Source organism: Thermobia domestica, chromosome 15, assembly GCF_964235325.1.
Source record: "Thermobia domestica chromosome 15, izTheDome1.hap1.1, whole genome shotgun sequence".
NCBI classification, from domain to species: domain Eukaryota; kingdom Metazoa; phylum Arthropoda; class Insecta; order Zygentoma; family Lepismatidae; genus Thermobia; species Thermobia domestica.
The window spans coordinates 96566997-96581264 of record NC_137468.1 but is presented as its reverse complement, the minus strand read 5'-3'; the positions used below and the strand labels follow the sequence as shown (position 1 = coordinate 96581264).

At 36.5% G+C, this 14268-nt stretch overlaps 1 protein-coding gene across 1 annotated transcript in view; it reads left to right on the top strand.

Moving 5' to 3' along the window:
• LOC145671158 (uncharacterized) overlaps window positions 1-14268 on the top strand; it is a 2642835-nt gene that overhangs the window by 2327602 nt on the left and 300965 nt on the right. The window contains exon 11 of the mRNA XM_081739993.1: window positions 11672-11777. Coding sequence (XP_081596119.1) covers window positions 11672-11777 — 106 coding nt within the window. The remainder of the gene's footprint in view (window positions 1-11671; window positions 11778-14268) is intronic.

Below are 14268 nucleotides of genomic sequence, written 5' to 3'. Positions count from 1 at the left end.
TCAAGTTTCACCAGTTTATGCCATTTGGGAGTGATAAAGCCTGCGAAACTTGCTTTGTTCCATAAGCTTTGCACACTACCACGGATGGATTGCACCGGATCCACTCTTCATAGCTCCTACAGATAAGTTACAGATAAGTTAGAAAACTTTTAATTTAGTCTCGTGATGAAATTTATTAGAGCTGTCATGTATCAGTGCTTTTGTTACGTTTGAATAGATGGCGTTATGGCAGACGTGATATTATCAGGGCTTGATAATCATTTAGTTTTCGTGAAAAATTGTCAGTGTTTATCTCGCAAACAAAAGCTGCGCACAGGAAGTTGGAACATATTACAGTTCTTATCAGGATCTTTTTACTCTGTCGGTGTGTGTGTGTTTACTTTTGTGACTCACCGTTCCATTATATTCTAACAATCGCGCTTTGTTGTATAGTGAACGGAAAGCCAATCAGCCTTTCATATATTAAAAAACAACTTCTAAATTTATTTTCTTAATTGAGACCAAGTCAAGCGTGAAATTTGCCTTCTTTAATTAACCCAACACTGTGAGTGCTTCACAACCTTTATTATTATTATTATTATTATTATTATTATTATTATTATTATTATTATTATTATATCTATTGATATTGATTACTATTATTAACCCACGTCGCCCACAACGTTATCACGTACTTCTGTTAGATTAGGATATTGTTACTGCCGTTGACTGGTAGAGTCTATCTCAAATTAATAGCAACTTCATGGGAAAAATTGTACAATATTAGCGCAAAACTAAAATAAATTTTAAAAATCGAAAGATGAGACATTTCAATCGATAACGACATCAAGATGAGCAAGTGACATGCTTAAGGAAAAATTACCATGCGTAGTTTTCGAAAAAAACAAGGAAACTCATAATTATGTTACAATACTCAGGAGTGCTATTTAGCCGGTTCGCACGCTAAACTCTTTCCAGCCTTAGAACAAAGTAGACGTAAACAAAGCGAAATGTATTACTCCGCGGCTCACACGTGCTTCGGCAGCGAGAGACGATGAACAGCAAGATCGTCTGCTTACTTACTGTCGTCGCATAATTTCGTCGTCGTAAGTGTAAGGCTACTGTTGAAAATAATTAATGCACTGACACTGACTACTGCTATGTTGGAGATATTTTCCCGTATTTTCTTAAATCCTTATACAAACGAGATTGTTGTCTGTTCCTGTTGTTCTCTTTTGTGTTTTATAACACGAGACGAAAATGGATTATTGCCACACATCGTCGCCATGAAACTCTGCATTCTACAATATTTTTAAATGAGTGGGGTAGGTGCGCGAACGCATACGCATGCGCAATAAATCCTATATGTCCAAATACGGGTGAGGTTGAAATAAAGCTACATCTGTTGTTAAGTATTATATTTATTGCTTTTATTATCACAAAATGCAGGATAAATTCATATATCTTTATTTGAAATTATTATTTTAGTAGGGATTATATTGCGGTAGAATACTAGTGCAGTGAGACCAACAACCAATCACTTGTAATCGACCCATTGGCAGTGAGGTGGATTTGTTTACATCTACTTTTTTCTAAGGCTGGAAAGAGAATAGAATCGCTTGTTAAAATATTTCGAGTTCGCAGAACCGTTTTTTATACTCATACATAAAACACCACACACACATACGCACGCATGACCTAGCTAAGAGTGAAAGAAAGAAGCCAAACAAATTTGTGAAAACACCTCTGTACTTTTCCCACTCGCTTGTATTGTTGCGAAAACAAGCAACTTTGAATTGTTTAAGTTCGATGGACAGACAGAAATTTGAATATGAATTTCGGAATACTGGGATCTGTGAGTGTAATGAATGTCATATGTATCTAATGCTTATTAGTGTGCTACCTACTTGTTTTTGAATGACTCCGATGTCTTCATTAGTTCTGGAGATATGTGCCTTCGAAGCAATGTGTACAAAATAGAGTGGTCTTTTCATTGATATCTCGATCGATTGCGTGTCATGAGTCATGACCTCATACTGTCATTCCTCAAAATATCACACTTTCCTGGTGGGACACTATCTATCTATCTATCTATCTATCTATCTATCTATCTATCTATATATATATATATATATATATATATATATATATATATATATATATATATATATATATACAGTGTGCGAATTGAAAAATTTTCCCAGGGGGGATGAATTTCACCCATATGCGCACTCAATCTCCCCCCCTTGGTCTAGGAATTAATTCGTACGGGTGAACAAGAGATGGCGCAACGAACGGAGCGTCCCACAGTTCCGTGTATCCACACATGTGTTGCAAACCCCTGTCATCGCGTATCGTTCGTAGTATAGGGCAGTGGATTAAAGCGTGAACAACACCAGTTTGTAGTTAAGTGAACATGGCGCAATTTGTGCCTGATAAAGTGTTTTTGCGGGGTGTCCTGTAACATGCAGAAAAGTGCGACTGAAAGTCATCGTATTTTGGTGGAAGTGTATGGTGACCATGCTCTAGCTGAGCGAACGTGTCAGAAGTGGTTTGCACGGTTTAGAAGTGGTGATTTCGGCTTGGCAGACCAAGAGCGAGCTGGACAGCCAAAAAAATTTCAAGACGAAGAATTGACAGCATTGCTCGAGCAGGATTCGTGTCAAACGCAGGAACAACTTGCAGCAGCATTAGGCGTTGATCAAACAACAGTCTCCAAACGCTTGAAAGCCATGGGAATGATTCAAAAGATGTCACATTGGGTTCCACATGAATTGAAAGACAGAGACGTTGAAAGACGAAAAACCATTTGCGAATTGCTGCTTCAACGACAGAGCAGAAAGGGGTTTCTGCATCGAATTATTACGGGTGATGAGAAGTGGATGCATTACGAGAACCCTAAACGAAAAAAGGCCTGGGTGAAACCAGGTGAACCAGGTCCATCACAACCAAAACGAGATATTCACTGTGCAAAGGTTATGCTGTGCATATGGTGGGATATGAAAGGTGTGGTGTACTATGAGCTGCTGCAACCGGGTGAAACTATGAATGGAGAACGTTATCGACGACAATTAATGCGTTTGAAGCAAGCTCTGGCCAGAACACGACCAGAATGGGAGAACAGACATGATAAACTTATTGTTCAACATGATAACGCTCGCCCACATGTCGCAAAACCTATTTAGAAAATGTCGGATGGGAAGTTTTACCCCACCCGCCGTATTCACCAGACGTTGCTCCTTCGGACTACTACTTGTTCGATTGCATGAACAACGATTTGATTGGACAGCGGTTTACTTCTTCAGAAGATATCGAAACATGGGTCTCTGACTGGATCGCTTCCAAGGATGAGGACTTCTTTCGCCACGGAATCCGTACATTGCCTGACAGATGGGCGAAAGTGAAAAATGAAATGAAATCTTTGAGTTTTACGTCCCACGGTTATGCCGGTTAGGCTAAAGGAGACGGTGATTATGAGAAATGAGTGAAAAATGGTGGAATGAAGAAAGTGGGAGGAAACGGGAGAACCCCGAGAAAACCCACGCACACGGTGTTTGTCCACCACAAAGTTCACTTGGCGGGGGTTGGGATCGAACCCGGGACCCCAAGCACCAGAGGTGAACGCTCTACCACTGAGCCACCGCGGCCCCAATGGGCGAAAGTGGTGGCTAGCGATGGACAATATTTTTCTTAAGGTATTTATGTATTTTGTGTTTGTACCTAGCTTCAATGTGTGCGTACCAACCGCACGAATTAATTCCTAGACCAAATATATATATATACACTAACAAGTACAAAACATTTGAGATGTGAGATCTTTCATAAATTTTCACTCAAGTAATATTTAGGTTAGCTACGCAAAGTAAGAATTGTTACCTTTTTCTATCTTATCTTTATGTCCATTTAAAAATATTCCAGAGGGGGGGAAAGTTATCCCTGCCAGGGATAAAATTTTTCTTATCCAGGGTGGGAAAGATTTTTGTCAGGGGGGAAATCCCTGGCATCCCCCCCGCCAATTCGCACCCTGTATATATATATATATAACCGGTTGTTTAAAAATTAGAATAGCACCACTGACAATACTACTATACTACTGTACAACCCCTAAATAATCTCCACTACTACCACTATTACTAATACTACTTGGCCTACTATTATTATACAACTCCTTAACGGATATTTACTGTCCCTAAGAAAGATGATGCTGTTAGGTGATTAGAGTTTAACATCCTTTTCAGCAGCGAGGGTATATGAGACGTTGCCGTACAGCTTAATAAGGGATCTGAAGCACGTGAGCTTTCACCGAGAGTCAAACCCGAGTCCCTCGCATCGAATAGGCGTACGTTAATTATATAGCCACGAGGGAGTTCTAGCTAAACTAGAGTATTTTTTATTTTGAAAGTACATGGTGGACCATAATTACCGTATTTACTCGCGTAATTTTCGCACTTTTTTAGAGGAAAAAAGTTGTTTTTAAACAAGGGTGCGTAAATTATGCGGGGAAAAAAATTAGCCACATCAGTGAACATCATGTATTTTTTTTTCAGTCAAAATAACACGAAAATACCGGTACACATTTTCTTTGTAGCAAGAATTGACAACAAACAACTAATTCTAAATTTGTAGAAAAATAACATTAAAAAATTGATTAAGAAGTCATGTGGTTTCTTACAAAACACTGTCAAATCCTCGCGTGCGCAAATTACGCGAGGAAAATAAAATATACAGAAAATGCCCTTCAAAATTGGGATGCGAAAATTATGCGAGGGCGAAAATTACGCGCGTATTTACGGTATGTATGTGATGTTTGAATGAGTGTAGTATTTTTGTAATTCTGGACAAAAAGTTTCGTTATGGCAACACCGTGTAACCTGAGAGTGGTGGTGACGGTGGAGATCGAGCACTGTTTCACCAGTGCCATGCCGGTGCGATGGTGGCTGAACGAAACATTCCCGAACCTCTGGGTCGGTCGACGTCGGTCTGTGGAGTAGCTAGCTCGATCTCCCGGTTTGACACCATCTGACTTTTTCTTATGGGGTATTTTAAAGGACAAAAGTTTATCAACATCACGTACGCAATTTGGCCGAACTACGGGGAGCGATCACACTTTCACAGGATACCAGTACGGGTTTGTCAGGCTGTTTGTAACAACGTTCAGGGATGTATCGAATTAGATGGTGCATTGGTGGACCATGCCATGAAGAACAGAGATTAAAATTCTTGTAAGGAAAGATATGAGATTAATGTGTTTGTTATGTTGCTAGTTTCCTCACCCAATGCATCATATACATAGTTATGAGACACCCTGTAGAACAGCGTTTCTCAACCGGTGTGCGTGAATGGGCCGCTGGTGTGCCGCGAGAAAATTGAAACAAAATTATTAATTCTATAACAGTCAAATTGCAAAACACAGGGGTAAATGTATATTTGTATTCCACATTACTAGGAACCTCTACTATAAATCTACAATTTTAAGTTTCATACTGAGTTAGTTTTCTGTACATTTTTAATGTTGAAAAAAGTATTTGTTATCATTATTGCTTCTTTATTCTTGCAGACAATTTCGTAACTTGAAAATTCAAAATATCATTCAATCCTTTCGACAAATTACCTACATTTGTGTTTTTAAAGTAAAAGAGATTTGTTTGTTTGTTCGTTATTTAGTCATCTTCCTTCTTAGTAAAAGGTTGGATACAGTTTTCGAAAAAGAAAGCGTAATTTTAAAAACCTGATTCCTATATCTCATTGTAATTGTTTTCTGTTTTTAAATTAGAATGAAAAATAAGCACAATGAATTAACATAGGGGAAAACCAGTGATCGAGCTTTCATCTCTGTGAGAAGGAGATCAGTAATCACAGAAAAAATATCACGGTATTTTATATTTACAAATAATATCTATAAGTGTGCCGCGAGAATCCAAGTTACACGCGTAGTGTGCCGCAAGTTGAAAAAGGTTAGGAAACGCTGCTGTAGAACTACATATCGTTCGTATATAGATAATTTCAATTATTATTCATAATTAGGAAAACAACAATTAGAGATTGTAGCGTTTGATTTCGGTAGAATTAGGAGAAATCCAGTATATAATGTTATTCTCTGCTTTGATTTTATTCAGTTATCTTGCTAAATATCCAACTGAAAATTGGGTTTAATACCATCAGCTTCTATTATTAGCATACACTTTAATTATGAAAACTGACAATGTAGCAAATGCGTACAATCAAATTTAGCTCCCCCAATTTATAAAAGTGGTAAAATCATTTTATGGTCGTGATTCATAATAATCCTTCACAACCTATTGCATGCAATAAGATGTCTATCGTTTGCTCATGCTAACATTTAATACAAAATGACAAAACAAATTATCCCATAGGGGCAAGAATGCTGTTGACTGCAAAACATGTTATGATTAAAATTTAGTTTTCTCTACCGTATTTTTTTCCCTTTAATTTCGTAGTTTTTAATAGACAGGGAGATGAAAATGTTGATCAAGCAATCATGAAAACACATTGTTTCCGGAATAAAAGTAAATTTGTAATCAAGAGGGAAAACTAAATTTGACGGTGACTTACACAAGATCCGAGGGTTGGGTTGTTATTTCGGAGAGAAAGGGGGGGGGGGAACAGATGACCTTATAATCCCCCCTCTCCTTTTATATCCTCGTGACGCTCTCTATACCCTCTTCCAAGCTTTAGATTTCTGCATTGTACGTGACCTCATAACATGTACTTGGATGATTCCTGAATGACAAGTCTACGTTGTGAGTTGTCAGGTCGTTTAATCACAACACACAATTAGTGGAAAAGGGTTTGTATGTGTGTGTGTGTGCATCTCTCTCTCTCTCTCTCATATATATATATATATATATATATATATATATATATATATATATATAATATGAATATAAAGGCGACCAGGCATAGGGAGAAAATTTTTATTTGCATATAAATTGCTTGTCACCAGACAATATCGCGCTTAATTACGTTTCTACTAGAAAAATATCAGTACGGTATAGAGTAGTTTCTATAGATTATATGCACAAAGGATTTTTTTAAATATTAAGTTTTAAGAAAAAAAAAATGGAAAATAGGAACAACAGAAAAGAAAAGTAGGTATAGAAACGTAATAGGATAGCTTAATTTTGTTTTCTTGTCACCATGTCATTCCCTCTCCACCTCCCATGTTTGCCATGCACTTACACTTACATCAGTTTCAATTCTTAGTATTTTTAGAGCATAAAAATTAATATATAGACTGTATATTATTATTATTACAAATACACAGTGCTTATAGTATTGTATATATAGATAGAGTGGCCCAAAAGTAGGTATACTGATAGTCCCGTACTGATCGGTCATGACATTTTATATAATTTACTTATTGTTATCCATACAAGCATTCACATAGTTCCTTCGTCCTTCCTTATCTATTCTTAATTCATTTTCACTTATACTTTAAGCTCGGAACAAACGAAAGCAAATAAATTTATTATCTTAATGAATTAAAATGTCATACTTGCTCGATGCAGGTCTGTATACCTACTTTTGGGCCAACCTGTAGTATACATTGCCTATGGGAAAAGATTACTTTTAAAGCAAATACTTTGATTACATTTCCATTTCAAGTTTGTCTCAGGTATTTCCGGTGATCTGTTCGTGATTGTTATAGTTGCTTTTCCAAATACATATCAAGAGTATATGTTCGTTGTTGACTTGATTTGAGCATCCCTTTCAGCAGCGAGGCTATATGAGACGTAACCTACAGTTTTAAGGTGAAATCTGAACCTCACGAGCTCCCACTGGGAATCGAACCCGGGTCCCCCACGCCAGAGGCGCGTACGCTAAACACCTAGCCACGAGAGAGTTTCAGTATCTGTTTGTATATGTATGTATGTTCATTCATCTAAAATAAATTTTTAAAAAAACGAAATGAATTTTTCAATTTGGCGTTGCACGGTTATACCATTTAGGATAAAGGAGACTAATGAAACTGAGTGATAATGAAATAATTGATGAAATGAAATTGCAGGAAGAAACGGGAGAACTCCGAAAAAACCACGAACTTGATGCTGTCCACCACGGACTCACAGGACCTGGCATTGAACTAGATACCCGTCGCAATGGAGGTGAGCGCTATACCACTGAATGACCGTGTTCCTCTTCTATACCAAAATAAAATGTTGAAGTATAACTCAAATCTTTTCAAATAAATATATTAACAACTTAATATCAGAATGTCAGAGGCATCGAAACTAATTTTGCATCAAAACTATTCTCTGTCTGTCTAGCACAGATCATATATAAAGATATTTTAGTAGATATATGCATTTTAGTGTTCTCTATTAAACATTTATCATCGAAACTTAATTTAACTTTTTTTCTTTTTGTAAAACTGTTTAGTGAGCAATAATATATTACTGTCGCATTTCAAATGAAAAGTAAATTTTGCTTCCTCATACAACAGATTGGCCCACCAATCTCATCACTAACAATAAGCAAGGTTGAGGTCGAAGTCAGTGTTATTTCTAATCAGATTTTGAGACCAGAAAGATTTCAGAAGGAATCATAAACCAAAGTAAGCTCTGTGCTATATCTCTGCTTGTGAAACTTGATCTGTCCCTAAGGTTGCCATATTTCAAAAATAAATATCCGGGCCACTACTAAATTACGAGAATCTTTGAAATGCTTAAAATGAAAAAAAAAAAAGTGTTATATACTATTTTACTTTCTTCTATTAAGTTAGAGTTGTCGAAGTATCACGTAATCACATTTTTAGTCATTCTAGTAGACATTCTCCTCTCTAGTTAAGCAAACGCAGTTAAGCATACCACTGCTCCCAGTGGTAAGCTTTTTTTTTTTTTTTTCGTAGGATCTGTTATGTTTCGTGGCTTTCAGAGTCTGTTCTAGCTCATTCAAGGTATAATGTTTCCTTTCACACGTTTTGTCTGTTAGTGTTGTTGGCTTATTTAAAAAGTGAAATTCAAAATTTTACCATTGTTGTCTGTTCAGTTTTATTAATTAAAACAATACATATTTCTTCTTGAATGGTCAGCGGAAAATTACCGAAAATATCGGTCAGGGATTATTGATTAAAATATTTCATAAGATGCAGATTGAAACAGAGCACGAAAAATAACAATAAGATGGAGCAGTAAAACGTTTTGTCCCTAGCCCAGTGAAACGAATGCTTCCTTCAATGTCAAAGTAGTTAAATCGTGAACTTAATTAAATCCATGTTTTACGTATTCAAGTTTGTTTTCAGCTTTTGAATTGCGATACTCAGAAGTTGAAGAGAATAATTATATACCTTATCATGTGAAAAAAGCAAACTATAATATTCCCTTCCTTTCTTCTTCGCTGAAATCTGGGACATTTAAGCGTCCCTAGAAGAAACTTTTTCAGGACGCCGGGACACAGATCTCGATTCCGTGACGGTCCCGGATTTTCCGAGACGAATGGCAACTCTGTATCTGTCCCCGACCTCAAAACATATGGCATCTCAACTACTGTATATATTAAATATAAGCCGTAAGGTTAAAAGTGATTTCTCCGCATGAGTTTTGATCTCTGTTCAATATTTAGCAAAGTGTTGGAGAGAATATAGAAACTATGTTTCCTCTCTTGCACACGCTTTATACACTTGGGATCAGGGACGTGTAGTGCATATTACCGCTGTTACCGGCGGTAACGGTAAAAATATGACCGTTTTCGTTGTTTTAATATGTCTAAATTTCATAATCAACATGGGAAGATGTTTACATATTTTCCTTTCCTTTCTTTTCTTTTCTTTTTTTTTTTTAAAAAAAAGCTCGGACGGCCTATGCCGCATTTACACTGCCAGCGCCAAATAGGAACATATTCTTGTTGATACCATAGATTTCAGAGGTAACGCGAACCCCGATAGCGGTCATTCACTTCAGAAGCACCTTTTAGCGTGCCAGCCAGGGCCAGAAGCATCCTGCGCGCTCGTATTTTCGGAATGGCCCTTATGTTACCGTTCGGCTGAGTGGAACAGGAAAAAATAGGAACGTTCCCTGTCAAAACAAGGAGAATCTAGAATATCATCAGCATGTTTATTCTACTCGCTCTCCCCTCGCTATAGAGGATCGAGCTGGCAGTGTGATTCAACTATACTGTTTCGTTTGCTTCCTAATCCAAGTATGGAAATTTGGCTGTAATTTCCGTATTCGTAAAGTTATTTCATTGTCTTAACAGTATACAATTTTATAGTAATGATAATTAGAGAGAAGTAGAGATGTTTCCCGCCGCTCCTTCTAATTCGTATATTTATTATTATTTAAGATTTATGCTCATTAAGTTGCAAATATTTTGTTTTTAATTTAGTATAGAATACCTACTTTCGATTCAGCAAATTTCCAGCCCTAGCCTCTAGCCTACTAGTTCAATTTGCACTTTGATGCAGTTTGATGTGTTGAAAAAGAACTGTGCAATCGTCTTCACTATACCGTAGTTTGACTGTCCCGCATTGTGTTTGACAGTCTGACTAGTTTTCAATACGGAAAACTTGTTGCTCAAACATACGATGGAGCTTCGGTTGTGGTTGGTGAGGTAGGAAGCAGCAGCCTCTTGTTAAACAAAGATATACAGAAGTGTATTTTTTTCATTGTCATGCCCATAGGCTTCATTTAGTGTTAGGAAAGTCCGTTGACTGTACAAAACGGTGTAAGTTTTTTTCTAAAACCATGTCGTGACTTGCTTCTTTATTCTCGAAGTCTTCAAAAAGAACAAATGCTTTGGACTATGTAGTCACAGGCCCGTATCTACGGGGGTTTAGGGGGGCCAAGTCCCTCTAAATTTTTGCTGTCTCCCTAAGATTTGCAAATGAACTAATATGGTGATGAAATATAATTAGGTTGGATCTGTCCCCCTTAACTTCAGCCGCCTCCCTACATTTTTGGGCTGGCTACCGGCCTGTGTGGTCAAGAAAAATATCCCAACAGCCTCAAACACAAGGTGGAACTATAGAAGTAGGATAAATTATGTGCTGTATATTTTTAAAGATGAACTGTTAGGACTCTTTAAATCCATGACGAAAATATCGACGAATGAGATTCTCAAACCAGAGTTCGTGCAGCAAAATTCTACCAAACCCTTCAAAATTTTGATTCCAATTTTTTACTTGAACTGTTTTATGTTATAGGATCAAGATAAGAAATCTTTTTCACTATCTTACAGAAGGAAATTCATGATGTAAGTTTTTGCAGAAAAAAATAAATGACTTTGAAAAATATCTAAGTTCACTGAGAGACGGTTTCGATTATGTTTAGTAAAAATGGAAGAACCTGAAAAGCCACACTTTTCAAAAGATCAAAGTAAACGAAGTGGGATGACTCCCCCCTGAAAAATCGTTGCCAATGCTTATGATTGATACGCTAAAAGGAAAAAAGGACTAGATTTTCTGATATTGAAAAACTAGAGATACTTGTTAAAACAACAACCGGTAACAGCTGTGAAAGTGTCACACCACGCCACTGCTTGGGATAGATTACATGAAACGGTCTGAAAAATAAGACTTTCGTTTAACCATTTTTAAAAATTTGTGTACTCCAAAAAATAATATATCTATTTTATGGTAATATTTTTTCGAGTCCGTTTTATTATTGTTTTATTGGAAAAGTACTTGTAAGTTCGATTCCTATTTATGTTTTTATTTATTTATTTTTCTTTCCAGATGGCGTGCAACATTTTGGTGGCAAGTGAAAGTGAATGGTCATCATTTACTGTATACATGGAAGTGCGGCGAAAACGACAGTACAAAAATCACCGCTGACGGACTGGTGAGTTTATTCCTCTTTATTTAATAGTTTTTGAACCATTAGAAAGGTTTGCTATTGCTAAATAATCTGCGTGGTGTATATCAACTGTAACATACCCGTTAAAAGTTATACTAAATAAGTTGTAGATGATGCTGCCATTTGTGTACTAGTTAGTGATATCATCAGCTTTAATTTTTTGAGGGGACAAAACCGAGGAGCAGACGGCAGCTAATTTTTTGTATATCGAAAATAGTTTATTGCTTGACGTTTATTGTAACTCATGTTGGGTAGGGATGGTATCGAGACGAGACGAGACGAGACTTTGTACAGTCTCGGTTTAAAAATAGCTGTCTCGGTCTCGGTCTCGTCTCGAGTCAAAAATCGCCGTCTCGGTCTCGGTCTCGTCTCGTTCAACAAACGCTTGTCTCGATCTCGGTCTCGGTCTCGAGGGCCAAATCTCGGTCTCGTCTCGAAAGTCTCGAAATAAAAAGGTGAAATTAAAATTGTAAAAGTATTATTATTGTAAAGTATGTCGTTTCTGCTTCTTATTTTTGGCCTTATTCTTGACTTAGAATTATAGTATGGTGTACTTCTTCAGAGCTAATTTGCTAGCGCTGATGCCTTCCATGCGTGTGTTCCAGTTTCAATCATCAGTGGGTATATCATATCTGGGATAAAATTCTAATAGTAACCCATATTTCACTTTCAGCAAAAGACTTTCTCATATGGCCTCAGTACTGCCTATACAATTAAACTCTATTAAATTAACTTCAGACTATACAGTAGTTTTTTTCCTTCCTTAGAATAAGAATTGTTCAATACATTCTAACGGATAACGCAACACATACCAGCATGAATGTATTTAATCGTACCGAAATTGAAATTTTACAATTTCTCATTTATTATCCAATACATTCTGTTTTGACTGTCATTTTAAAAGTCACGTGGATCTAAGGGGGGGCTAAGGGGCTATAGCCCCCCCTTGACGCTCAGGTTTACACTTTATAAAATGGGCTTCACTGGATAAAACGGCAAATTATGGTTTAGCCCCTCCCTTGATCATATCCTGGATCCGCCACTGTATATATATATATATATATATATATATATATATATATATATATATATATATATATATATATATATATATATGAACATTAGTAGTAGACTATGTTAAGTAAGTTTTTGGTCAAATTGAGTTAGAATAATTTTTTTAATAGACTATGTTCTTTCTAGTGGTGTAATAATGTAAGTCTAAAGCCATCTTACTACTTTGTAACTACTTAGTATAGTTTGAAAAACAGTATTATAAATCTTAGCTAAGGAACCGGTTTTTCGCTTCTCCTGTAAAATTACGAAATTATGACTTGGTTTAGTTTACCTCTGAGGTCTCGATATAAAATCATCACCATCATCATAATCAAGCATTATCAATCCACTGCTGGATGAAGTCTTCCCAAGTTTTCTCTACAACTATCTATCTTGGGTAATTCTTTTCAAGGTTACTCCCCAGTGGTTCCTGATTTTATCACAATTCCTTGTATGCGGACATTTCCTAGGCTGTTTTTGTCACGTGGTATCCAATCTAAAATTGTTTTCGTCTATCGATCATAATTTCGTCTTGCAATATGTCCACATTTTCCGGTCTATTTATTATTTCATTAGTACCAGTCATTAGTTGCCAAATAATTCATTTCTATATATTTAGGCTACAAATAGTTCATATCCTCTACTTTTGGAGCACAGACACGCTACTTTTTGATGTTCGGATCTGGCAACACTGACTCAATTATTTAAATCAACACAATGTAAGAACCCCCATTTGCTGTAATGGCTAGTACGCTTGATTTTGGTTCGCATGGTCCCGAGTTCGATTCCCGGTGGCGGTAATGTTCAACGGCCGAAGTTTTTCGAATTCCACTATGATCAGTAACTCCACGTCTTCTTTAGCCGCCCTAGCATAATCGTGAGACGTTAAACTAAAACAAAACAAAACAAAAATCAACATAATGTGTATTACTAACTGTAAGTCCTTGAATAATTGCATATAGCTATATGGTATGGATCTAATTTGAGGTGCTCGGTGGTCAAACTATATAAATGAAATGCAGTTAGGGTGTAATTAAAATTTTAATAAAGCAGTGTTTTAATCTAAAAAATACACCAGGCCTAAGGCTTAGGGAGAACAACTAGTGCTACTGAAAACTTGTCAGTTACGTTTAATTTCAGTTTCAATTTGCTTTTACATATATTGCTGGAACGAAAACTTTGACATTAACATTATAAGTAGTCGAAAGACTATGGAAAACATCGTGTTTTGAAAACATTCTTGCACCATAAAACAAATTACGAGTAATTTAAAAATATTTTGCACTTTAGCTACGTTATTTGCACTATATTTATAATAATATTTAGCAATTTATTTAAGTTCGCAACACTGCTTCAAATAATGTAACTGCGACTTGTTGTAATTAAAACTACTGAACACTAATGTTATAATGTTCCTGCCATT